General features: G+C 38.6%; 3 protein-coding genes across 7 annotated transcripts in view; 2 read left to right on the top strand and 1 right to left on the bottom strand.

The window, feature by feature from the left end:
- Positions 1 to 5,374, top strand: part of slc22a23 (solute carrier family 22 member 23) — a 79,263-nt gene extending 73,889 nt beyond the window's left edge. For both annotated transcript variants that reach the window (XM_055201466.2, XM_055201453.2), the window contains exon 10: positions 650 to 5,374. In XM_055201466.2, the coding sequence (XP_055057441.2) occupies positions 650 to 2,087 (1,438 nt within the window). In that variant the 3' untranslated portion in view covers positions 2,088 to 5,374. The remainder of the gene's footprint in view (positions 1 to 649) is intronic.
- The window catches only part of ssx2ipa (synovial sarcoma, X breakpoint 2 interacting protein a), a 47,350-nt gene extending 22,219 nt beyond the window's left edge, over positions 1 to 25,131 (bottom strand). Inside the window, exons 1-14 of one of the 4 annotated variants that reach the window (XM_055201474.2) lie at positions 25,010 to 25,131; positions 23,961 to 24,127; positions 23,250 to 23,450; positions 22,807 to 22,917; positions 20,845 to 20,980; positions 20,599 to 20,674; positions 20,339 to 20,519; positions 20,002 to 20,149; positions 19,785 to 19,921; positions 19,454 to 19,627; positions 16,723 to 16,840; positions 16,447 to 16,597; positions 15,844 to 15,957; positions 14,429 to 14,660 (exon numbers count right to left, since the gene is read on the bottom strand). In XM_055201474.2, the coding sequence (XP_055057449.2) occupies positions 15,846 to 15,957; positions 16,447 to 16,597; positions 16,723 to 16,840; positions 19,454 to 19,627; positions 19,785 to 19,921; positions 20,002 to 20,149; positions 20,339 to 20,519; positions 20,599 to 20,674; positions 20,845 to 20,980; positions 22,807 to 22,917; positions 23,250 to 23,450; positions 23,961 to 24,127; positions 25,010 to 25,055 (1,758 nt within the window). In that variant the 5' untranslated portion in view covers positions 25,056 to 25,131 and the 3' untranslated portion in view covers positions 14,429 to 14,660; positions 15,844 to 15,845. Of the gene's footprint in view, positions 1 to 14,428; positions 14,661 to 15,092; positions 15,958 to 16,446; positions 16,598 to 16,722; positions 16,841 to 19,453; positions 19,628 to 19,784; positions 19,922 to 20,001; positions 20,150 to 20,338; positions 20,520 to 20,598; positions 20,675 to 20,844; positions 20,981 to 22,806; positions 22,918 to 23,249; positions 23,451 to 23,960; positions 24,128 to 25,009 lie in introns of those variants that run through there. The other 3 variants (XR_012372038.1, XM_055201476.2, XM_055201475.2) reach the window with 3 other exon arrangements.
- tubb2 (tubulin, beta 2A class IIa) lies at positions 6,820 to 14,433 on the top strand. The gene is made up of 4 exons (XM_055201478.2): positions 6,820 to 6,978; positions 9,810 to 9,918; positions 10,854 to 10,964; positions 12,549 to 14,433. The coding sequence occupies exons 1-4, from the start codon at positions 6,922 to 6,924 to the stop codon at positions 13,631 to 13,633; spliced, it is 1,362 nt and encodes a 453-aa protein (XP_055057453.1). The 5' UTR covers positions 6,820 to 6,921; the 3' UTR covers positions 13,634 to 14,433.
- Positions 25,132 to 25,284: the final 153 nt, after the last annotated feature.

The raw sequence follows: 25,284 nt of genomic DNA, 5'->3' as shown, positions 1-25,284 counted from the left end.
CAATTATAATTCTCACAAATGGATCAACATAATCATGTAAGGCTGCTTTATTATTTTGACATCTTCACAAAAAGTTTCAACTTAACTTTGAAACACACCTTTCTTTTCCAATGCACATGTGTTTCTACATAAACACATACAAACACTAAAACAAGAAAATAAAAAATAATTGCTTAGATAATGTCAAGAGTCAATGACCTAGCTGGGGCAAACACTGGTCACGGTGGTGGTGATTTGTTGAAATTTCAATATTTTTTCAATATTAATGGAGGGTGCAAACGTGATATTGATTCAATGATATTAACATTGACAAATCAACAATTTTTAACATTGTTTCAATGGTTGCATGAAATCTGGGAAGGTATATTGTTGAAGCAATCAAGGCCCAGGGGAAGAACAAAATCTGTGATAGAGACAATTTGCATGGTACAGTACTTGATTTTGCAGGTCGCCTCTGAGTTGATTCTGTGCTAGGTTTCGGAGGATGCAGATTTCTCCACAACTACAATACAGAAATATGAAGCTGTGCTTTAAAATGTCAAAAAAAACCTTGTTTGTTTTCATTGAAATATCTGCTGCTTAATAAGCTTGTTGGTTATTGTATGTTCATTTTATGCCCATAACCTTGTTTCCCTTCTATGCCTAAAAGGGGTGGTGGTCTAGGTCTGGTCCTTGCCAGTGCCGGTTTTGGCATGCTGACAGCACCCATCATGGAGCTGCATAACCAGAAAGGCTATTTCCTGCATCACGTGATTTTCGCCTGCTGCACTCTTATCTGCATCATTTGCATCCTGCTGCTGCCAGAGCCTCGAAATCAGCCTCTACCAGAAAGTTTGGCTGATGGTGAAAGTTATACGCGCCAACCGTTACTGCCACCCCGCAAGCCAGGAGAGCGCTCTCTGCTGACCAAGTCTGATAGCCGCGAGTATGCGAGGGTTGGTGACACGCCTCTCCATGAAGCAGCTGCGACTGCCATTTCAACAATGGACTCTACAGCGTCATCCGCCATCGATATTCATGCACTCCTTGACGTCCCTGTCCATCAACCACTTGGTCCGGTACAGCTCCTCAATATGAAGAAGTTGACTTCTTCCCATGAGCAAGATGAAATAAAGGAAACCACTGAAGAGTATCCCACAACTGTCGTCATGCACGAGTCCCCGGCTTCGTCTGTAGAGGACCCTCTCCTGGGCTCGATCCCAAACACATCTACACCGGTCGTTATTAATTCTCTTCGTGCATCTAAAATGGAGTCTCCCCCTGATGTTATTTTAGACGTTTTACCTCTTTCCACTGTGGACAAGTCTTTGATCACTGATTCGGTACAAGAGTCCCCTGCAACTTCTTTGATTGATAATTCCATAGCCTCATCTAATGAGCTTCTACCTCTTGCATTTCTAGATGTAGTTAATCCTCCCACTGCGGTATCTCCAATGCCAGTTGCCAATGATAATGACTTCCAACCTGAGATGGACTCTTCAAGTCCTCTTCTTGACTCTCAATTGCCTTGTATTGTCAGTGACTCAAACATTCAGCTTGCAGAGGACTCTTTAGATGCCCCAATAGAAGATGCTATTCCTCTGTGCAACCTAAGTGTGACTGATCCATCACACCTGTCCACTGGACAGTCACCCACTCCCCCTTTCTCCAAAGACTCTTCTGTTTATCTAGCCAATGAAACCGATGAACCACATTCCCCAACAGAACTCTTATTACCACCAGTACTAGATTCCCAGGTACATACCATCCCAGCTCAATCCCTCTCTTCGCCTATAGATTCCGGCATTCCATTTTTACACTGTCATGCTCCCTCTGCAATGGACTCCATAGACTCTGGCCCTTCTTCAACAGCTGCCCTTGAGCCATCAACAACCATAAATAATGGTGCTGGTCTTCTTAGCACAGCAGTTTCAACCACAGTGGACTCAACCACGCCTCATGCTTCAGGAACAGACTCTGTTACAGAATCAGGCACCCCCATCATTATGAGCTTGACCGTTTCTTCACCAATAGACTTGGGTGTACCTTCAGCCATTGACTTTACCACTACAGAAACCAGCACTGCCAACGAAGTGTCATCCTTATGACAGTCAAATTCATTCCACCCAAGTTGACAGCCTTATTTTAAGAGATAGTTCTCGTCACTTGGAGGCCTCGTGATGGTCATTTCAAGTGGGAGAAGTATCTTTGCTTTCCAGGAGCCATGACCCAGGAGAAGCAAAACAAAGATGAGGTATAAAATGATTTGACTAAAAGGGAACCACCATTAGTAGGTCGATGCCCAAAACATTTTTACTATCCCTTGGTGTCCAGTGGTGCCGATGTCTGCTTTTTGGGCAGCTAGATTCAAAACTATGATGTGTTATCATTGAGTTTCTATTAAAAGAGTAAGATTACTTGAGACAAGTTCACATTGGAGTAACATAGTAATTAGATTAGACTTTTGGGAATTTCAAAGTCTAAAGACTTGACGGTAACTGAAAACAGTTCAAGGGTAGTCAGATGTGAACAGCGCTAAGTATTTTTCTCATAATATAAGAGTTTAAATATAGACTTAATTCCACTCAAAGGATTATGTTGGAAACACAGCATTTGTGAAGTCCAGTAATCTAGTCTTTTTATAATATAAAATATGCGTATAAAGTGCATCAAGAAAGAGCACTATGCTAAATGTGTATGGAGATGCTGTATATGTTTCAAGAGAATAACGCAGAAGCCCAACACTATGTCGGAAAGTGTGCCTTTAAAGGCAAAGATCCTTTTCAAAATTATGTATGAAGAAAAACACTTCCACGTTTAATAGTATGCGTGAAAACGTGTCTTTCTGAAATCTGACAAAACTTATTTTAAAATAGACTGCTCAGAGTGGTTTACTTGTTTTAATAAAGCTAATCACCAGGTTCTGGTGGGGAAAGTGTAATTTTGAGGAATACAAAAGATGCTTATAACAGACAAAAGACTATTTCAAGACTTTGTAACTGTCTAACACGCTCAATCAAGTGTATGCAACAGACTTATTGTGAATGTGAAAACTTTGATGAAATTTTGTAATTTATGCTGTTGTGGTACTGATGTGGAGCTTTACATAAAAAAAGAAAGAAAATATTATTTTGTCTCTATTAATGTGTGCGCCCATTGCTATTTTGGGCATTTGTTACCATATCTGTGTGAATGTATGTGGCACTTTATCTTTTACAATGACAACAAAGCATGTGAACATTTTAAACAAAACTTGTAAAAAAAATAATGAAAACAAATCTGAATTTGAACTGTCATCTTTTATTTGTGGGTCTTATTTTAAACCCACAGCAATAATGTATTCATAATATGCCAACCATATTTTTGGGAATAACACATTTTTGGTTATTTGTTTTGTTTTGCTGTTGCCATTGTTTTTGATTGATCACATCTAAGAACATTAATATGAAGTATATTTAGTTCTAACTGGCCCATAATGGTTGATATTGATCACAAGGTGCTTAATGTAATTTTAAAACTATCACTTAAAATAGCAGGTTCTGAACATTGCAAAATCAATGGAAAATGCATAATGAAATGGTAATATGACTCTCAACCTGCACTAGACAGCCCCCTAATATCAATTTCTACTAATTAATCATTTTATCTTGATAAAGTTCATTTCCTTTGCTTTTTATTAATGTTCAATATTTAAATAGGTTTAGGTGATCCACAGTATTGCCAAGAAAAATGTATTATGGCCACAGAGCATGTAGGATTATAAAATGTTGTAAAAAAGTAAAAAAGGTGATTTGTTTACCAAAATTGTGTTTCTGTATTATAAGTGATTCCAGAACAGATGCATTTCTTTTTTTTAAAATCAGAAATATCATGGCCTTCAGTCTGATTGCCTCTTTTAACTATTTTATAGAGACAGCAGAATGACTTGTTACATTTCATATTTCGACATGGGTGGCGACATGAGTCATTAAACAACTAGCATTTCAGGTCAAAAGAAGTCCTTGGAGGACTCTTGAATCTTAAAAGAATCACAGCACTTGACTGATTGTCACGCGGCTGACTGGTTTAACATGCATTGGCTTTTCAATGCCTTATAGTTTGGACAGATCTAAAAGATTGATATCTTAACTGCCAATTGGAATTCTGTCATTTTGGATTGAATGAACAATTTGGGCCAAAATGAATTGTTTCATACTGATATCCAACTCCATTTGGAAGAAAAAAACACGCATCAGTCATGTTTACCTGGCACTAAATGAATTCTAATCAAATTGAAAAGTGGGTTATAGACAGTTAACTTCAAATGATTAAACCATGTGTTGGTAGCTACAAACATGTTTATATGATCTTATTCATATAATTTAAACAAATAAACTGACTGCAGTAGAAGATAGTTACTCTGATGTTTGCTGTCTGGCCCCTTGTAGCAAAGCAAGGAATGTAACACGTACTTGCATTGCATTATAAATTGTCACATTTTTTAACACAATGATCCATGAAATGGAGCTGGTGTAACCAGAAGCATTTGCATTCACGCGTGTGAAGTGTTTAATGCCTCTGTCTGCGCTATAGAGCAAAACTTGGCCTTAAGATCACGCTAATCTATTCCTCCTCCACATTGAACACTCAGCTCATTATTTGCCACTATATAGACAACAATAGCGTTTGCATGTTACATTAGAACAAAGAACATTCTTTCCTGAACGGTACACAGCTCTGAAACCGAACAGGTTCTGTGCCATAGTTCAAAGTATATAGCTTAATATGAGGAAGCTATGTTGCAATGACCCTTCCTTAGCCAGTGGCAACATTCATTATATAAACTCAAGCCATTCATCATTAACATCATCACCAGCACATCGATCCTAGATTTCATACTTAAATGTCACGTTTTTGGTGGGGCATCATGCATATATTGGAAAATGTTACACTTTAGCATGCCAGGGTTGGCAGCTTGCAATATGAGGGAACAGTGTTTAGGGTTAAATTGCTGGTTAGCGGATCAACCAGATCATATTTATATAATTCGAAGTTAGTATGTTATAGCACCCTCGAGGTTATCAAAACTGTGGTAATGCCAAATGTGGTACTGCTAAGCTTTTCTGCAGCCAATGGTCTGATGTATTGGAACAAACTGAAAACTTGAGATTAGTTGTCCAATACAAAATATTTCAAATGCACTTGGTTTGTGATCGCTTGAGAATACCTCTTGTACTTGAATGTGGCAGTATTCCCTCAGAATGTATGGACCAAGAGTACTGGCACGAGGGTGAATGTCAACCACTGGTTGTTTGGGTTTCATCTACATTTTTTAACATAAATAATGCTCTTGTATATAAAACCATATGTGTCGTAATATACTTTATTGAATAAAATCTATTTATTGATTACTGAAGAAAGTCTGAATGTCCTTTGTCTCTTGGCTTGTTATTGTGTGTTATAGACAAAGAATGTTGATTGGAAATGTGGTATTGACAAACGACGATGGAAAATATTAAGTCTTTAGCATAGGTGACATACTGGGTAGGCCAAACAGCTCCATTGTTGTGTCATCAGTCCAGATCACCAAAATTGACAAACACCAAACAACATTGTGCTTAAGGCTGGGTCAAGCAAATATTTACACTGTATTTGTATGTAATGACTTTTAATTTTACATGCAAACGCACATAGAGGACTTATTGTCATATGAAATGAACAGTCATGCTTTAACTATGCCTTCAAACGTAAGAAATTAAACATTTACCTATGGGACATCATACAGTTAATTCTCTGAAAAATGTATACGATGTTACTACATTTACCATAATAAAACTATGGTATTTGTTGTTAACACCATAGTTATCACAAATTTGCCATTGTCTCACTGCAGAAACAATATAACGCCGTATATTTGGTAAATATATTGTCCATCAAACCGCTAATACATGGTAACATACTTTAACTATAATAAAATCGTGTGTATGTGCGTGTGACACAGACAGATTGTTTGATTTACCTGCGTCTTTCTACTGAGGAGATAAGCTTGTTCGACTTAATGCGGCGCCGCAAGAATCGACAGTCGTGTGATGTCAAACTACCGCGAGAGTGATTCGCGAAATCATACAGAGGAGTTTGCTTTTAAATCGCTCTCGCGGAACTTTGACGTCATCAGGCTGCCGGTTCTTGTGGCGCCGTATGAAGTCGAACAAGCCTAATAACTTTCGACGATTACTCCGCAAATAGGACAAACGAGTGCTATTCTAACCAATATGATATAACAATTTATGAGATGAGTAACATTAGGTGTGTTTCTTTCAATTCATGCGGCGGTGAGCAGACCGACGGGTGCATGACGTCAACATATCGCGAGAGCGACTTAAAAACTCAGCTGGGCTTCTTATCCAATACTGACCTCTGTGGGAAATAAGTGGGGCTGCATTTATATATATTTATCCCACCTTAGTGATGAAATAGTTAGGTTTATGTCACTATACATCACACAGTGCAGTGCAAAACTGTGGATTAACTATTATGCCGCCGTGTTTTCACATAGATATTAGGTGTGTTCGACTTCATGCGTCGCCGCAAGAACCGACAAGCGGATGACACCACAGCACCGCGAGAGCGCTTTAACAGCATGCTCCTCTGTATGATTTCACGAATCCCTCTCGCGGTACGTTAATGTCGTCCGCCTGTCGGTTCTTGTCGCATGAAGTTGAACATAGGCGTTTAAAAACGCTGAACACGTCAGTATTCTTGTTGGGTGAACACGTGATGCTGCAGCATCACTGCATCAAACCCGCCGCTCCTCATTGGCTGACGGGGAGTCAGGATCCATCCAATCAGCTCCCTCATGAACTGGTCCATAAATCGCTGTGTCTGTAGAAATCAGTGATAAACTGGCAGAAGAGAACGAGCTGCGGACAAACACACTGAGCATCCTTTATCATTACCAGCACAATGAGGGAAATTGTACATATTCAGGCCGGGCAGTGCGGTAACCAGATTGGTGCCAAGGTAAGACTTTCATAAAACTACATTATTTCTTTGACTAATACTTTTAATTTCAAATAATCATTAGCTTATTTTAAAGTAACGGTAAAAGTGAAAAGTAAGAGTTATTGTCCAAAAAGAAATATATATGTGGGCACTTTTTGTGTGTTTTATGTGTTTTCTGTTATGTATGGGTGTGGTAGAGGTCTGCAGTGGCTGTTGTCACTAATGCGCCAGAGTGCGTGGCTTTAGTCTGAGCCACACTAGATGCGTTTGACACCTTTTGCCTCAATCTGAATGAAATCATTCTGAATGATAAATCAATATCGTATTCATGATCACCAAATAATGTGATCGAATTAATGTGAGTGTTTACACGGCACACGCTTCAAATCAAATTTGATCATTTGACACATTGCACGAATATACATGCGTTGTTTCAAGGTGCTCATATAAGTCATCATACTACAATCGCTTCATTTTCTTTAGAAAGCTGGAGTAGCAGTGGCAGGCACAAGGGCGGTGCCGTGGGGGTTCAAGACCCTGCCCCTATTGTCTTAACTGAGCAGAGGCGCTCAGTTAATTATACGAGTAATAATTATAATGAATAAAATATGTTACTATTGCCGCTAAAAACAACATTATTACATAATATTAACAAACTTGTAAAAATAGTTGAAAGACGCGTGATTTAAAGTGTTCGACTAGATGGGGGGTCACACTAGACCTGCGAATATTTTTCGGACTTTGCTGCGCAATAGGGGCGGGGCGCGCTTCGTCCATCTTTTCAGAGAGAAACGTCTGGTTTTTTACTGGTCACATGCTGATTTAGAATTACTCTCGCGGTACTATGATGTCATACGCCGATAAATGTGCGCAGGCAGCGCAGTGGCGCATGAACCTAAGATTTTGGTGGTATAGCTGAAGCTTTCTGCATCTAGGCAGAGTTTTTTGGCATTGATATTACCATTTCTACTAAGAAATAACACGGTTAAGCTATGGTTACTGTAGCAAAGCTATTAATTTGTGGTAAACCATAGTAAACATATTTTATCTATAAAAACAAAGTTTTGAATATCAACAATATTAAACATAATTTACACATAATTACCTTCCTTATTCTCAGTTTTTTTTTTAATAGCAGTCAATAAAAAACCCTAAATATTAATAAATATTATTTACTTCTATGTTATGCATTACATCTCTATCAGCATCAGTTAAAGGGAAAAAAAGTGCTCTTTTTTGCCCTTCCATCCCTGGGGAGGTCTGTGCACGCCACTGAATGGCGAGCACCGAGCTTTGTGCCATGCAGATTATATTTACCAAGCAACAAAAACACCCCTTTACCCGTGCCCAAAACAAAAGGTGTGTTTGACTTAGCGCGATGCTGCAGAGAGACCGACTGCGAGAGCCCTCCCGTGGCACTTCTTGACATCATACGTGCCTGTATCGGACTGCGCAACACTGTGTGAAGTCGAACACACGCATTTGTCAATGATAGTGCAAATCAGGGACTGGCCAGATAACATTGCGTTGTATAATTCGTTATATTTATATAGCGCTTTACATATGAAAAGGGGAATCTCTTCAACCACCACCAATGTGCAGCATCCACCTGGATGATGCGACGGCAGCCATATTGCGCCAGAACGCCCACCACACACCAGCTTATTAGTGGAGAGGAGACAATAAGTATGAGGGGATGATTAGTAGGCCAACGGACAAGTTTGGCCAGGATGCCGGGGCACACCCCTACTCTTTTTCGGAAGACATCCTGGGATTTTTAATGACCACAGAGAGTCAGGACCTCGGTTTAACCTCTCATCCGAAGGATGGTGCTTTTGACAGTATAGTGTCCCCGTCACTATACTGGGATGTTAGGACCCACACAGACCACAGGGTGAGCACCCCCCGCTGGTCTCAGTAACACCTCTACCAGCAGCAACCTGGTTTTCCCAGGTGGTCTTCCATCCAAGTACGACCAGGCTCAGCCCTGCCCTTCAGTGGGCAAGCTGTCTTGGGCTACAGGGTGATATGGCTGCTGGTTGTATTCTTTCACAGACGATTGGTGGAAGGAGAATTTAAGAATGACAGTCAATCAATACCATGCCCCATGTAAACGCCCCATGTATCTTAAGATAAAAACAATTATAGAAAATCTGAAAATACGAGGTTGCAATCTTTACTGGTTATCATACATGCGATTTAGCTTGTATACATTGAGTTTACATTGGGGCCCCCCATATAGAGAGGCAGCACAAGCCGGTCAATTTCCATCCGTTTCAAGAAACGAATATTTAAGTCACCCTTCAACAAAAGAAAAAATAAGATGTGAACACAAACTACAAGTTTTGGGTATTTGAGATCTCAATACAGCGACCAGTTTCTTATTTTATAGTCATTAAAACCGCCATATACCTTCGCCTTATAATATTATTCTTGCCTTATAGTACTGCGCCAGGATAATATTAATTACAATATTAATATTATATTATAATATATGAAATCATTTTAATGGAAAACAATACAGTTCAGTCTGAACACAAGTTTATTACTCTTACTCTTACAACAAATGATCTAATAAAAGGATTTGCAAACATTGCATTTTCACTCTTTTCACGTCAACTAACTTTAGCAGTTAATGTAACTAATCACTGTAGATGGTTGCCTTTATACGCCACAACAATTTCTCTATTCCAATTTGTTATTACATTTTATTAGTAACAATGCATACAGAATAATGAAAGGTGGGAGGGTATAGAAAATGCACGAACATGCCGTGTAAATGATAAAGACGTATAATATTCACAAGTAAAAATGCAGTACTTAACATTCATGCAACATTAACATTTCAGTTTTGGGAGGTGATCAGTGATGAACACGGCATTGACCCCACTGGCAGTTACCAAGGTGATAGTGATCTGCAGCTGGAGAGGATAAACGTTTACTACAATGAAGCGTCTGGTAAGCAACAAAATCATTAAAAGCGTACTTACATAACTTGTTTTTTATGTGACACACATCAGTCAGTTTTTGATTATGTGAGTAGATGCTGAATACAGTGAGATTTTCACCGTCCCATCCATTATAGGTGTCTAGATGTGCTTTGTTCTGCCAGCTTTCGTCCCCTGAGTATAGACCTAGTTCTGCAGCTGTCAGCAACTGGCCGTTTCAAATGCTGGTCTGACTCTCCGCTAATGCAGTATTGATTTGCCATTTCAGAGACTCACCCAAATTAATCGCTGCACATTCATCCGTCCACACATGGCCAGCAGTAGTCCTTTGTGTGGTTTTAGAAAGACACATTTAAACATCAGTTAATAACCCGGTGGAATCGCTAACTTGAAATTAAAGAGATAACAGCACATTATTTGTTCAGCAATAGCCGAGATGTGCCTTTCTGGTACTGGAGCTTTAATCTATAATGTAGCTGCTGTTGTCCTCAAAATGGATGATCCTGCATTTGATTAAGCTGGTTAGTATTCATTTAACAGACGTGTGGTCAAAGCTGTAGGCGTACATGTACTTTTGGATTTCTTAAATGAGTTTATTGTAGTGCATCATTGCAAATACCTAAATACACTTTAAATAAAAGCCCACTTTTGCACTTAGAGTTCATATTGGTACCTCAAATTTGTACCTTTTTACATTTAATCATTTAGCAGACGCTTTTGTCCTAAGCGACTTAAAAAATTAGGTAACAATATAAGCAATTAGAGCAACACAAGAACAGCAATACATACGTGCACTAGAGCTAAAGGGCACTGCCCCAGTGACAGCTTGGAAACCATTTTTTTCTGACTGTGTACATTTACATTGGAAAGTTTATGTAGAGCTTTATTATTTTAATTATCTGTGCATGTATACATCATCAATTGGGTTGTGTTTTCATTTTACAGGAAACAAATATGTCCCTCGTGCCATCCTGGTGGACTTGGAGCCTGGCACCATGGACTCTGTACGCTCCGGCCCATTTGGACAAATCTTCAGGCCAGATAATTTCGTATTTGGTATGTTTATGAATACCATTTTAATAGACTGTTGACATGCACTGCAACAATTATGTATACTTTGATCCAAGTTCCTCTTCAACTGACAAGAGTAAAGTGACTCAGCTAAATTTGGTGCATGTGTGAAGCTAAAGCTGGTCTGCAACTGGGAATTTCTCACAGCCTATTTATATCCTGCAGATTGGTTAATGCAGAACAACTAATTTTGAGCACCTCTTAAAGACTCTGTCAATCACACGTTTAGCTTCTTGTCAGTTTAGACCCTATTGCAATTAACCTTTCGTAAAACACAAGAGGAAATATTTTGCAATCACTAGTGTGCCTTTTCATTTAATAGAAATTAATGGAAAATGTTTTAAAGCACCATAGTAGTAATCAATATAACCTGTACTATAAAGTGGCCTTTATACTTCTGCGTCGATTGTATGCGTAGCCTACACAGAGATGTGAATCCTAGGCAGTAGCCTAAGGCGTAGCCTAACATGCAACTCTCCCAAAATGTAACGGTGCGTCAATGCTACCTGGACCGCAAAAACTGTGATTGGTCTGCCAGAACCCCCTCCCGTCAGGTCAAAAAGATCTGTGTCGCATTTTCTCATATCGATTTTCCTTCCATATTGGATACTTGTGGGTTAACTGGGCAAGTTGCTGCTTCTTCGGCTGTTGCTCTGCGTTACACACGTGGAAACTGCCTACTAGCTGTCTGCATGTGTAATTTCACATCAACATGAACAACGATGCAGAAGTATGAATGAAAACTGAAACATAGCTTACAGTGTAGGCCAGGGTTCCCCAAATCTTGCCCTGGAGGACCGGAGCGCTGCGGGGTTTGGGTCCAACCCTAATCAAACTTACCCACCTGTGATTTTCTAGCGATAATGAAGACCTTGCTTAACGTGCTCAGGTGTGTTTGATCATGGTTGGAGCTAAACTCTGCAGTGCTCCGGCCCTCCAGGGTAAGATTTTGGGGAACCCTGGCGTAGGCCATACACAGAAGTATAATAAGCCCTTAAGTCTTACAAGTCTTCCAAAGTGCCACAGTCTTAAGCCCGGGATACACTGCGCGATTATTGGCTGTCCCAGACGAAAGATTGCCATCGTGAAACAATCGTCGTGATTTCTGTGATCGTGGCTCTTCATCTGTGGTCGTATGTCGTACAGTGAGAGAGGTTCAAAGACGACCGTTTTCCTGGTCTTGTGTCCAAAGATAGCCTACGATAGTTTTCTGACAGTGTCAGAAATTCAGCATGATCACTGCACAGTGTGTTTGTTGCTACGACCTGCATACTGGTATTTGTTTATCACGAGCACATGCTGGTGACGTTGCACTAGCGTGTGACGCAGCCGCCGAAGCTTCCGTGTCATCATCGTACAGTCTACATGCTTGTCATACCTGAGTTTAAACGAGCCATGTCGCACAGTGTGATAATATAATGATCTTATAGGAGGTCAAAAATCCTGCAGTGTATTCCGGGCTTTAGACCTTATCAGGAATTTATTTATTTTCAAACCACTAAAAGATGAGTCTGTGTTAATTTTGTCAGGTTGTGTGTGTAAAACTGGGACACATGGACTTTCTTTCAGGTCAAAGTGGAGCTGGGAACAATTGGGCTAAAGGCCACTACACAGAGGGAGCAGAGCTGGTAGACTCAGTGTTGGATGTGGTACGGAAAGAGTCGGAAAACTGTGACTGTCTGCAGGGCTTTCAGCTCACACACTCCTTGGGTGGAGGCACCGGGTCTGGCATGGGTACCCTACTCATCAGCAAGATCCGAGAAGAGTACCCCGATCGGATCATGAACACCTTCAGTGTCATGCCTTCTCCGAAGGTATCAGACACAGTGGTGGAGCCATACAACGCTACACTATCTGTTCACCAACTGGTAGAGAACACGGACGAGACTTTCTGCATTGACAACGAAGCGCTCTACGACATTTGCTTCCGCACGCTAAAACTCACCACTCCAACTTACGGCGACCTGAACCATCTCGTCTCTGCAACCATGAGCGGGGTCACCACCTGCTTGCGATTCCCGGGTCAACTTAACGCTGACCTCCGCAAACTGGCAGTCAACATGGTACCCTTCCCTCGCCTTCACTTCTTCATGCCTGGCTTTGCCCCGCTGACAAGCCGTGGAAGCCAACAGTACCGCGCCCTTTCTGTCCCAGAGCTAACCCAACAGATGTTTGATGCCAAAAACATGATGGCAGCATGTGACCCCCGCCACGGTCGCTACCTCACAGTGGCGGCCATCTTCCGTGGACGCATGTCCATGAGGGAGGTGGACGAGCAGATGCTTAACATTCAGAACAAGAACAGCAGCTATTTTGTGGAATGGATCCCAAATAATGTGAAAACGGCAGTTTGCGACATTCCACCTCGTGGTCTCAAAATGTCCGCCACCTTCATCGGCAACAGCACGGCCATTCAAGAGCTGTTCCGCAGGATTTCAGAGCAGTTCACCGCCATGTTCAGACGCAAGGCTTTCTTGCACTGGTACACTGGCGAGGGAATGGATGAAATGGAGTTCACCGAGGCGGAGAGCAACATGAACGACTTGGTCTCCGAGTACCAGCAGTATCAAGATGCAACCGCCGATGAAATGGGAGAATATGAAGAGGACGATCTTGAAGATGAGGAAGATGCTCGCCAAGAAGGTCGCCATTAAGACAGCAGCTAATAGTTGCACAGTTTTCATCACATTTTATTTTGAAAACCATGGCTTTTAGTACATTTCAAATAGAACAGCAACGAGAATGACTACTTTTACATGTACACCAATAATGTGATTATTTCCAATAATCAGAGTAAGGACTTAATCGCAGTAAAATGTTTACATGTATACAGGAATGAAGAGGTTTGCTGGCCACCATTTTAATATATTTACGTTAAGCGACAAACACGTTCCTATGGACGTATTTGGTTATTCGAACACAGAAGTATTATGACAATGCCTGTAAGTTTTACTGTATATGCTGCTGTTGCGTTCTTTGTGCCGTTTCTGTATGAACGTCCTAATGTGAAGTTTAAAATGAATTCGCACTTAAGGAGGGTAACAAAAACACAATCGCACTTCATTTATTGCGGTGTACTGTAGATGTGATCAAAGTATTTACATGGCCGTGTATTGCGATTAAAATGTCATATGCCACTTTTAATACATTTATACTTGCCACTATTATTAGCGTAATCGTATTATTTGATTGAAGTATTGTGTTAACATGAGATGAAGTCTAATTGCAAAATTTCCAAAATCTCAATTGCATTATAAGTGTGCATGCAAACGTAGTCAATGCTGCTACTTCATATTTCAAAAGGTGCTACCGAGTACAATTGAGGCTGGAAGTCATTCTATCAACAGCAACATCCGTCTGGTTCGTGCGAATAGTATACTGCAAAAAGTGATTTGTAACACTTTAAACGCCAAATGTCATGTGAAAAATTTCAATAAACGAGTCACTAATTACCTATCAGTGTCTTTTACTAAAATCTTTAATTCCAGTATAAGGGGGATTCTCTTGAAAACAAAGTCACATTAAACACCAAAATCAAGAAATATATTTTGCTTGAATCAGTGTTGTAGGCAAGTCGAGTTTATTCGAGTCCAAATCCAGATGACTCCTGGCCGGATCCGCACTGGAGCTGCCGACTTCGGCGTGAATCCGGTGCAGATCTGGCCCGGTGTCATCTGCTGTCTGGGGACAAAAATCTGGTATAAATACTTTGCAGTGCAAAACAAAACATATTTTTCCATTACGAGTTTGTAGGTAAAGCATGAATAAAAGAAATAATTCAGCCAAAAATAAAACTTAGCCCTAGGATTGCCATCCTAGGTGTACAAAAGAAGACTTTCTTTGTTTATTTATAATAGATAATATCCAGGCTCTTTCCTAGATTTGTAATGGCACTGAATGGTGGCAGCTTGTTTAAAGCCCATTTATTTTCAGAAATAAATTAAAAATGGTAAATTAAAATATGACTTTTAAAGTAAATTTGTGAGAGCAAACGTTTCAGGCTTATTTAGATGTCAAATTTAAATTATTTTATTTTACACATTGATTTATTCTTCTTTAAATTGTCATTTAACAGCGTTTTAATTCTTTCAAGTACAGTTAAACAAGACAAGATTATTATTTTTAAATCTTTACTTTATTGCATTGATTTGGAGAAATGTGTCTGTAAACTGTGGCTTCAAAAAATATTTTGAAGTTCTATCAAAGACATTCATGATTTGTGCATACAAATATTTAACATTCAACAAACACGAAATGAACCTCACGACAGTTGTGAGTACATCACAAAACAATGCGACAATCAACACATCGTTCCTACATTCACAAATTAATAATAAAAGTACAAAACTTTCAGCCTAAATCTCTTATCTACATCTAAACCCACCCCAAGATTATGAATCGTGTACTTTCTGCATCAATAAATGGCAATAGTAGCAACATATTCAATTATATTAGTGTTTGAAAACTACATTGTTAGCATAGTTCCTCCTTTTAAAAGTGCTTAATCAGATTGTGTGATGCCTCTATGCACTGTATACACACACGCACGCACGCACACTCATATTATTATTCTTATACAATACATAATGGCAACTTCACTACATCTTTAGCAGAGATCATAAGAGGTAAATGCAATGGATTGTCTCTGAAATTAATTTTATTCAACTAATAATCACACCATCTGTTTAATTCGATTCAGTTTTTATAATAAACCTTCCACAGCAAATCAGATCAGGAGGTAACGGAGCAGCTGGTCGTCCTGTGATGGGGATGGCAGGAAGACTCCAGTAAAGCCAAAGGTGTCACTCGCATTAAAAGCATGGAGTGGACGCGTGTACGTTTAGTGACTGTAACACTGAAGTACCTTTAGATGGGGCTATTCTCATCTCTGACCAATGAGAAGACGCTGCAGTCTGCAGAGCCGTGCCGCAGCCGTGACTTGTCTAGTGTCTCGCTGCTCTGACGTCTACCGTGGCTTCTGGGGGAGATAGACATGTTTATGACCTCTATTACAGATTTCACAATTCACAATGAAATATAAGGTTAGCAACAATAAGGGTGAGTAAATAATACACATACTGTGTACCGTTTCACTACATACCGTTTCACTAGGTACAATACCAGGTCTGACTCTGAACCTGTTTATATATTTTGCTGTATTTTGTTAAGACACGTACTCTGCAGGTGCACATACTGCAATATTAAGTGCAACCAAATTTATGATACAATCTATATTGGTATGGTCTGAGCCTCCTTTACACCAAAAATGTACACTTGAGGTCAGACGCAAGCTTTCCAACCAGCTGTGAAAACCCTGTCGTTGAATTCATATGCTGTTTTAATAAACACAAACATTTATTTCACTTTGTAGGAAATTCCGAAATATTTATCGTACATCACAATTCATCCCAATGAATTTTTAACAACATCGCCCAGCCCTAATCTCTTCATTGGCACATGGCCATACCTGCTCTCTGGGATGAGACGTAGTGAGCGGTAGAGGTCAGCAGTGGAGGGCATCTTCACCGGGGCAGCTTTAGGAGTGGAGAATGCCGTGTAGGATTGAGACTTTGTCAGCAGGGGTGGAGTGGATTGGATTTTGGCCTCGGGTTCTGTACCTACAGATATGCACAAGACATGTCCACTTAAATAAGCATTTAAAAAAATAAAAACATAAGGAAAAGGACAATGTTTAAAGAAATGAGCATTTGAAAGGTTTGGTATTATCTAGAGGAATACTTACTGACTGATAAGGCACTTTGAGTTTCAGGCAATGCTGGTCTCTTACGGTCTACAAATGGTGTCATGTTTAAAAACTGGGTCTTAAGCCACGCAGCTCGGTCATCCTCGAAAGCTTTCCTCTAAACAGAGCAATACACAGAAATTCAAAATTACAGGGTTTATTTAAGAGACATATTTAAGTTTTAAAGGGACTTTTTTAAGATGTCAAATACATTTTTGGTGTCCCCAGAGCCCATATGTGAAGTTTTAGCTCAAAACACCATATAAATAATTTATTATAGCATGTTTAAATTGCCACTTTGTAGGTGTGTGCAAAAATGTGCTGTTTTGGGTGTGTCCTTTATATGCAAATGAGCAGATGAAATGCAAACACTGATCACAATGATGGTGGTTTGTTGCAATTAAAACTCAATTGTAGTTTCTCTCTTCACTAAATGGCAGTGCTGTGATTGGATAGTGCAGATTAAGGGGCGGTATTATTATAATAAGAGCTCCTTATGACATCATAAGGAGAGACAAATTTCAACGACCTATTTTTTCATGTGCTTCTAGAGAATGGTTTACCAAAACTAAGTAACTGGGTTGATCTTTTTCACATTTTCTAGGTTGATAGAAGCACTAGGGACCCAATCATAGCACTTAAACATGGAAAAAAGTCATTTAAGTCTTTTTAAAGCAAGTCCATAAAGTTAAACAGGTTAAATATTGTTGGCAATATATGAAAATCATTGTGACATTAACAATATTTGGTCATTAAGTTTTCCTTTAATCCACAGCAATTGAACATTTAAACATTTTTGTGCTTGAAATCCAAAACTAAACTCTGTTTGAAGTTAAAGGGATAGTGAACCACATAATAAAAATTACTCCAAACCTGTATGAATTTCTTTGTTCTGCTGAACACAAAGGAAGATATTCTAAGGAATGTTTGTAACCCATCAGATCTGGGGCACCATTCACTTCCATAGTAGGAAAAGAGAATACTACGGAAGTAAATGGTGCCCCAGATCTGTTTGGTTATGGATTTTTTAAAAATATATCTTTCTTTTGTTCAGCAAAACAACAAAAATGTATACAGGTTTACGTAAATGATGACAACATTTTTATTTTATGGTGAACCATCCCATTAATAGATTTGTTTGCGCATTCTGAACAGCAACATTGGTTCGAACACTAGTATAAGTTTGGGACGACTACACTCTTAGAAAGGATTTTCACATCTTTGTGCGTTAAGCTTTTAATGCACATTATGTGCAATTAAAATGTGTTGTTTCAATAAAACATTTAGTGTGTTGTCCCAGAATCAACACTAATGTGTTGTTTTTAACACATTCATTCTAAGAGTGTACCTGTTCATCAAACGTACGACTAATTTTGACAATTTTGGGGGCAGGAGGCTGCAGGAGTTAAAAATAAAAGTCCTACAAATTTACTGTACTAGAATTGGGTCAATGTCATTCGGTCACAAAACACAAGAGCCAATGATACAGGATGCCACTGAATAAACCTAACGTAATTCATTTAATAATGCCATATCTGATTCAAGAATTGCTATGATTTTTTTGTAAATAACTTAGATTTTAGTACAAAGACTTACATTTTCTTATTTTGAACACTCTTGAAATGTATCAAATGACTGGAGAAATCATACAACGTAGCACATAAGTCACTTTTATGGTGGTGTTTTGTAATTTTGAAGCTTCACATCACCAGCCAAAATTCAAATTTAGGGATGCACGATATATCGGCCGACATATCGTTATCGGCCAATAACTGCTTATTTTTAATATTATCGGTTATCGGTCTGATAGCAAAATTAGGCCAATAAATGAAAACCGATAAATTATGGATTATTTTGGTTTGTTGAACCACTTCACTTGCTCATTGCTGGCCATTTGGAGTTTTGATTGGTGATTTCTGTGACATAGCACGAAGATGACACGTGTTGCGGGCTTAAAAGAGTATGCTAGTCTAGCGCAAAGACAAGATGTCCGCGGTCTGCGAGTTTTACATTGTGAAAATAATATGAATATTTATCGGCCTATAGATATCGGTTATCGCCCCCCAAATTTAAAGAGTTATCGGTTATTGGTATCGCCCAAAATTTCCATATCGGTGCATTCCTATTCACATTCATTGAACAAGGATAAAAGGTATTCTTGAAAAAAAACTCACATGTGTTTCAAATTGAAATAAATCTTACAAGTTTAAAGTCATATGATTGTAAGTAGATGGCGGATTATTATTATTAACTCATTCCCCGCCAGACATTTTTGTAAAAGTTGCCTGCCAGCATTTTTTTGTGATTTTCATTAAAGTTTCACAAAATTCCTTCCAGGAAAATTAAATATATCAAAATGAAAGAACAGACCTTCTGCTTTCAAACTAACAAAAACAAATAAAACGGGAAAAAACGATTTCATCCTATCTATATATTTTTTCTCCTCTTATAAACTCTTAAATATCTGTATTTTTCTTTAAAAATATTTTTTAGCAAATAATTGCATTTTTGTGAAGGGATTTTATCAGAAATCAGAGTCAGAATGATTATCAAAACATACATAGAGTTTAAAATTAGTATATAACGTTTTGGCTTCAGTTTTTCATAAATTGAGAATTGCAGATTAACATAAAAATTCTTCAGAAATGGCGGGGAAAGAGTTAATTTTTATTTGTGAAGTACTTCATTAAACCACACTAGTTGTGAATAATATATGAAGTTGTTTCAGCACCTCATGTCCCAGGCGAATAGCAGCTTCAGTGAAGTTCCTCCTCTCCCTCTCAAAGTTTTTCTTCTGCTCATTAAAGAGTCTCCATTCCTCCTTCAGTCGCTCTTTCTCCTCCAGTGTGTAGCAGTCATTCAATAAAGCAGCCGTCTCCTCATCACACGGCGAGCTCATGTCCTGCTGTGAACAAACACACGCGTGACTGATCACATGCATTTATGACAAATGAAAGTAATCATACCCAAAACTTGACTTTCAACAAGGTAACCATATAAAAATAAACATCCCAGATCTGCTGTTATGTTTTCGGAGTGTATGTTTGGTACTGGCAGTGTACCTGCAGGAGCTGCTGTTGCATGTGAATGAAGTCTTTACACTGCTGCACCTCCAGTCTCATCCTCTGCATCTCCTCCTCATGTTCTCTCCTGGAGATCACATCTTCACTTTCACGCTCCTGACACGCCACCAGAGAGGCTGGCACATGCACACACAGATGATCCAGTGACTGATTTGGTCAAGCAAGGGCTAAAATCAACTTTATTTATACCAACTACCTTGGCTGTCAAGTCTCTCCATGTGGCTCTTGAGTTTTCTCCACTGCAGACGGATGCTGTTGGTGAGCTGTTCACGCGCCTGTTCACAGGACTGCTCCAGGGTCTCTCTGCTGGAGTCAGTGGTCTCCTCTTCACCCTCAGAAGCAACCTGACATTAAACAGACAGAAGTAAACTACTCCTTTCATGAAATACAGCTGAACTGGTCAACAATAACATTAAAATGACTGTTGTAACTGTTGGTAAGGTGTGATGCCTTGTGTATATTGGTAAACGTGCATGCTTGTTTTTAAGTCTGTATAACACGATTTAAACATATCATTACGCAAGATTTCAGACCTGTTCAAGGCTGTCCTCTGCCGGCTCTGTTTTGACACAGGGTTTCTTTGGACTCAGAATTGAGATCATGTCCTTCTTCATGTGCTGCAGCACCTTCTTCAGCTCAGAGTTCTCCAACATCAGAGATCTTTGACGGCTCTCGTAATCGCTCAAGAGAGCTTTGTACATCTCTCCTTCGTGTCTAAGGCACATAAACACGCAAGCATTACATTTACTCATCGTTCTCGCAAACATCTGAGAAACACTTGACGACTGCTTACCGGGCTTCCATCTTGCCTGTCTTCCAAAGTCCTCTCTTTCCATCCGACCTCCCCACATAGTTTGACACTTCAATGGCTGAATCAGTATGAGAGCAAACATATTTAAATCACCTCAGTATTTGTTTGGATAACAATGATCCAAAGTTCATAACCCTTTTTGACTAAAAGAGACTGTGTTTAGCATACTGAAGTTTAGTATCACCTGTTGTTTCAGGGTTTTCCAAAATTGTGGCCTGATCTGCTCACCTAGTTTCTTGTCCCGCTTGTCCATGAGCAGCTGGTTAAGACGTTCCTTCAGTTTGGTGCACTCTCTCTCTTTTCTCTTGGTGTCGTGGTTGTACTGTGTGGCACGGCTGGAGATGATGCTCTGCAGTTTCTGTACCTACCATAACATGTGTTAAAGACAACAAAAAGATATCTTGTGTGAGAAATAGATCAATATTCATTTGTTACTGATTCCTCAAAAATGTCAGTTTGTGTTCCAAGGGACAAAGTGCATTTGTGTTTCTAAAGGCCTAAGCTGGTTGGCTGGTTTTAGCTGGTCTCCCAGCATGGTTTTAGCTAGATTAGAAGGCTGATTTTAGAGGGGTTTTGGCCACTTTTTTTAGCTCGTCAGGCTGGGAGAGAGAGTTGACCCACCAGCTAAAACTAGCTGACCCACTATGCTGACCAGCTTTTACCAGCTACTTTAATCTTAAATCAGCCAAGACCAGCTTAGCCAAGCTTTCAGCCTGGTAAAAAGCTAAAAGTGTCCAAAACCCCACTAAAACCAACCTGCTTCAACAGCTAAAACCAGCCTACCAGCTTCGTTTTTAATTTTAAAATAATAATTTTTAAAATGTATACTTAATTTTGTATGTATATTTAATTTATTTATATTTTTTATTTATTTAATTAAACTTTTTATTTAATTATTTTATTTTTCTAATTTTGCATTTTTATTTTAAGTTTTTAGTTGTAATTATTTTTCATTTTATTTTTAGGTGTAATTATTTCTAAATTGTTATGATTTTTTAATTTTTTATCGTAATTACTTTTTTTTATTTTTCACTGTTATTATTTTTTTAATTTAATTATTATTTTTAAACAAATTAGCATCGCACACCTGAAGTGAATAGATAGGTGCGTAGTATAACAAGACAAAAAGTCTCGTAACATACATCAAATGATTACAACAAATCATGATTGGTCATTTGTCCATTATAAATTTGATGTTGTTTGGAACAATTGTAGTTGCCTGAGGAAGATCAATCGATCGAAACGTTGCAACGCTTCAATCATTAAATTTTTCAGCAAGCAGATAGTGTGCGGGAATTGCTTTTTGTGTAATTATTATTTTTAAAATTTTAATTAATTTTAAATTTTTCATTGTAATTTTTTTTATTTTAATTATTTTTAAATTTTAATTGTATTTTTTTATTTTTAAATATTTTTTAATTTTAATTTTTTTTTTTTTATTATTTTAAAAAACAAATTTAAGTAAAATTATTTTTTTAATTAAATTAAAATGAAATAAAATGTAAAAATGAAAAATTAAGGTTGTTGGCTGGTATCTCAATTAGCTTGTTTTTATATCTTTTTAACGCCACGCCAACTTCAATGGTTATGTTCACTGGGGACCAGTGACTTCTTTATCGAGGGCGTCATGTCAAAATATGTGTTCGGCACATCATGTGAACCTATGTGCATCACATGTCATCACGTGCTTTGAAGGGGTTTATGATAAAATAGACGCTTACGTTTCCCAGATACTCACTTAATCTCATGTGTAATCAGAGTTTAGTGTTAGGTGAGTGCCTTGTGAGTATTTTGTGAACGTGAGCATCTCTTTTATCATAAACCCTTTCAACACGTGTGCAGCAGGCAATTATTTTGACATGACGCATGGTGCACAGCAACACATGACACAATGAACACATATCTTAAATTCCCACCTCTCAGAAGAAAAGTCACCGGCCGCCACTGGTTATTTTCATGGCAAGAAAAAAAATTTATTATACAGAATAAATGTTAAAAATGGTTTAAGATTAATTTTGTGAACTGTGTCTTTAAGGGCATAGTCAACAGGCCATTGTGCATAAGAACATCCCACAGTAAACATCACACTGAGGCATTTACTCATGCTACAACACTAAATCAAAAGCACAGAGTAAAGAGTCGCATGACTGAATAGTTTTATGTCTGCTGATCGTGATCATGTGGAGTTACCTCCTCTTTCTCAGACTTCAGGCAATTTTGTAAGGTCTTGATCTTCAGCTGCAGTTGTCTCTCTCCCTCGTGAAGACCTGAGTTTTCTCTCCTGGCGTGCTCAAGCTGATCCTGAGACACACAGCAAAACCCATTTCATTTATCTTTAACTGAATTCATGGCTACAGACCAAAATGGTTTCAAGGGTTTTGTCCCGCTACTTGATTTTGAGTTTATTTTCTCCCATTTCTAAGTGAAGATATATTTATAGCACAACTCAATTAAAACAAAATTATTACACTACAAAAACACCTTTTATATTTAAGATGATCATCATAATTGTGACCCTACTATTTTCTGCATAAAATCATTGTACATAATGTAAAGAACATTTTGTAAAAATATAACCTTGATATCTTTAATATTGATCAATGTGATTTCATAGATTTATTAAATGTGAATACTTTAAGTCTGGAGTTGTTGTGCTGCAGATGGTTGACGTCACTTTCGTTCTTCAGCTGTTGGCTCTCGAGCTCCTGTAGGGTACGCTGAGCTTTCCTGTGCAGCTGCACAAGTTCATACAGCAGGTTCAGGACCGGCACGGCATTCAGACCGTCCGAATTGCATTCCAGACTGACACCAGACAGGCCCAATGAACACACCTCCTGATAAGAAACATCAAATCATATTCATAATCCAGGGGTGTTAAAACCATTTAGGCTGGGGCCACAGCATGCCCCTCTTATGAGAGACAAACTTTATCATTCTGACATTAACCATACAAAGCAACAACAATGCCAACAAGGCCACAAACTGCTCATAAGTAAAGAACTGCAAAAGTCCTCTTAAAATGAACATAAACACAGTTACGGCTTATAATGATATATATGATTGCCATTATGGCCAATAATAATATTTAATGAATTATAATGATAATAATTACCGTAATGAATGATTGACAAAAAAGTTAAAACAATTGTGGTAAAAATATTGTCAACCCTCCAGCAAAAAGATAATCCTTAATGTTACATTTAAATGTGTTATTTTTTTATATTTATAGTTTGCCAAAACATGCCATTAAACAACCCAAGATGAAAGAAGATAAATCCATTAACCCTTTATGCTTTTACATTACCAGATTTCCAAACATGAGCAGAACTTTGGTTGTCATGTACCTGATTGATGTATGTAATACACTGTGACACGTTCTCTTCAGTGCAGAAAGCACTCAACACGCTGTACGAGGTTTTGGGCAGTGTCATGGTGGAGTGCAGCGATGGGAGGGAATTTTGCCTGGAGGGAGAAATGCTGATCCCAGAAATACTGGAAAGATCTTTGGTGTCTGTAAAGAAGACAAAAGACAGGGCAGAGCACATTATTATAACCCGTTGTAACCCGAAGCTTAAATCTTAAATCTTTTGACATGTAATTTTCACATGGTGTTGAGCAGCAGGACAACCTGCTTGAGTTTCATTCATGATAGTTGAGATTTTGTTAAGGGAGACCACAAATAAGTTAAAGCAACTAAAATGTATTCAAGCGAAAAACTGAGAACAGGAAAAAAATGGGTAATATTTAACTAAATTATTAAGGAAACTAACCATAAAGAAATAGTTCACCCAAAAATAAAAATCCTGTCATCAGCTACCCACCATTATGTTGTTACAAACCTGCATACATTTATTTGTTTTGCTGAAAGCAAAGAAAGATATTTTTAATAACGCAGAAAACAGAAGCACCATTGACTTCCAAAGTAGGAAAAAATCCTACTTTGGAAGTCAATGGTGCTCAAAACAGTTTGGTTACAAACATTGCTCAAAATATCTTCCTTCGTGTTCCTCACAACAAATACATTTATACAGGTTTGTAACAGCATGAGAGTCAGTAAATGATGACAACATTTTCATTTTAGGGGTAAACTATTCCTTTAACTTCATTGTTATGCACCTTCAATAACAATAACCCCAACAGATTAAAATTAATCTTAAAGGTGAAAGGTGTCATTTTTGTACCCAAAACTAAATCTCACAAATACAGATTGGACAAACACAGATAGACCCACCCCAAACCCACATTACTGGTTATCGTGCTGGTGAGGAATCGGATGCTTGAAATGTTTTGATAGCATGACAGCATAAACGCTTTTCAGGAATCGCTTTTGCACACTCGTCTCTGCATGTTAAGCTTCAAAGGGATAAACAACTTTTGCATGTGCAATCCTCACCAAGAATTGGATCTGTCATCATTGCTGGTGTCCACCAATCACCCATGTCAAGTTGGGCTGGGACCCTGGAGTGTCCGTCATCCACGGGAGACGCAAGGCTGGACGCGAGTGGCTGTAGTGGGACAGTGTGACAGATACTGAATGCTCCATGATGTTAATCTGGACGATTATCAAACTGCTGATCTAATGGCACGGCACACATTGTAAGATTGCTATGAAAATCACCATGGCTGTATTCAAATGCAGATCTGTGCTGCAGTTAGACGGGATATCTT

The sequence above is a fragment of the Misgurnus anguillicaudatus genome, chromosome 2 (genome assembly GCF_027580225.2).
Source record: "Misgurnus anguillicaudatus chromosome 2, ASM2758022v2, whole genome shotgun sequence".
Classification (NCBI taxonomy): Eukaryota; Metazoa; Chordata; class Actinopteri; order Cypriniformes; family Cobitidae; genus Misgurnus; species Misgurnus anguillicaudatus.
Note: the sequence above shows the minus strand (reverse complement) of the source record. Positions and strands in the feature narration are given on the sequence as shown.

Coding starts and splice junctions, on each gene's coding strand:
- tubb2 (XM_055201478.2), top strand. CDS start 6,922: ATGAGGGAAATTGTACATATTCAGGCCGGGCAGTGCGGTAACCAGATT. Junction 6,979..9,809: donor GTAACCAGATTGGTGCCAAG/GTAAGACTTTCA, acceptor TTAACATTTCAG/TTTTGGGAGGTGATCAGTGA. Junction 10,965..12,548: donor GCCAGATAATTTCGTATTTG/GTATGTTTATGA, acceptor ACTTTCTTTCAG/GTCAAAGTGGAGCTGGGAAC.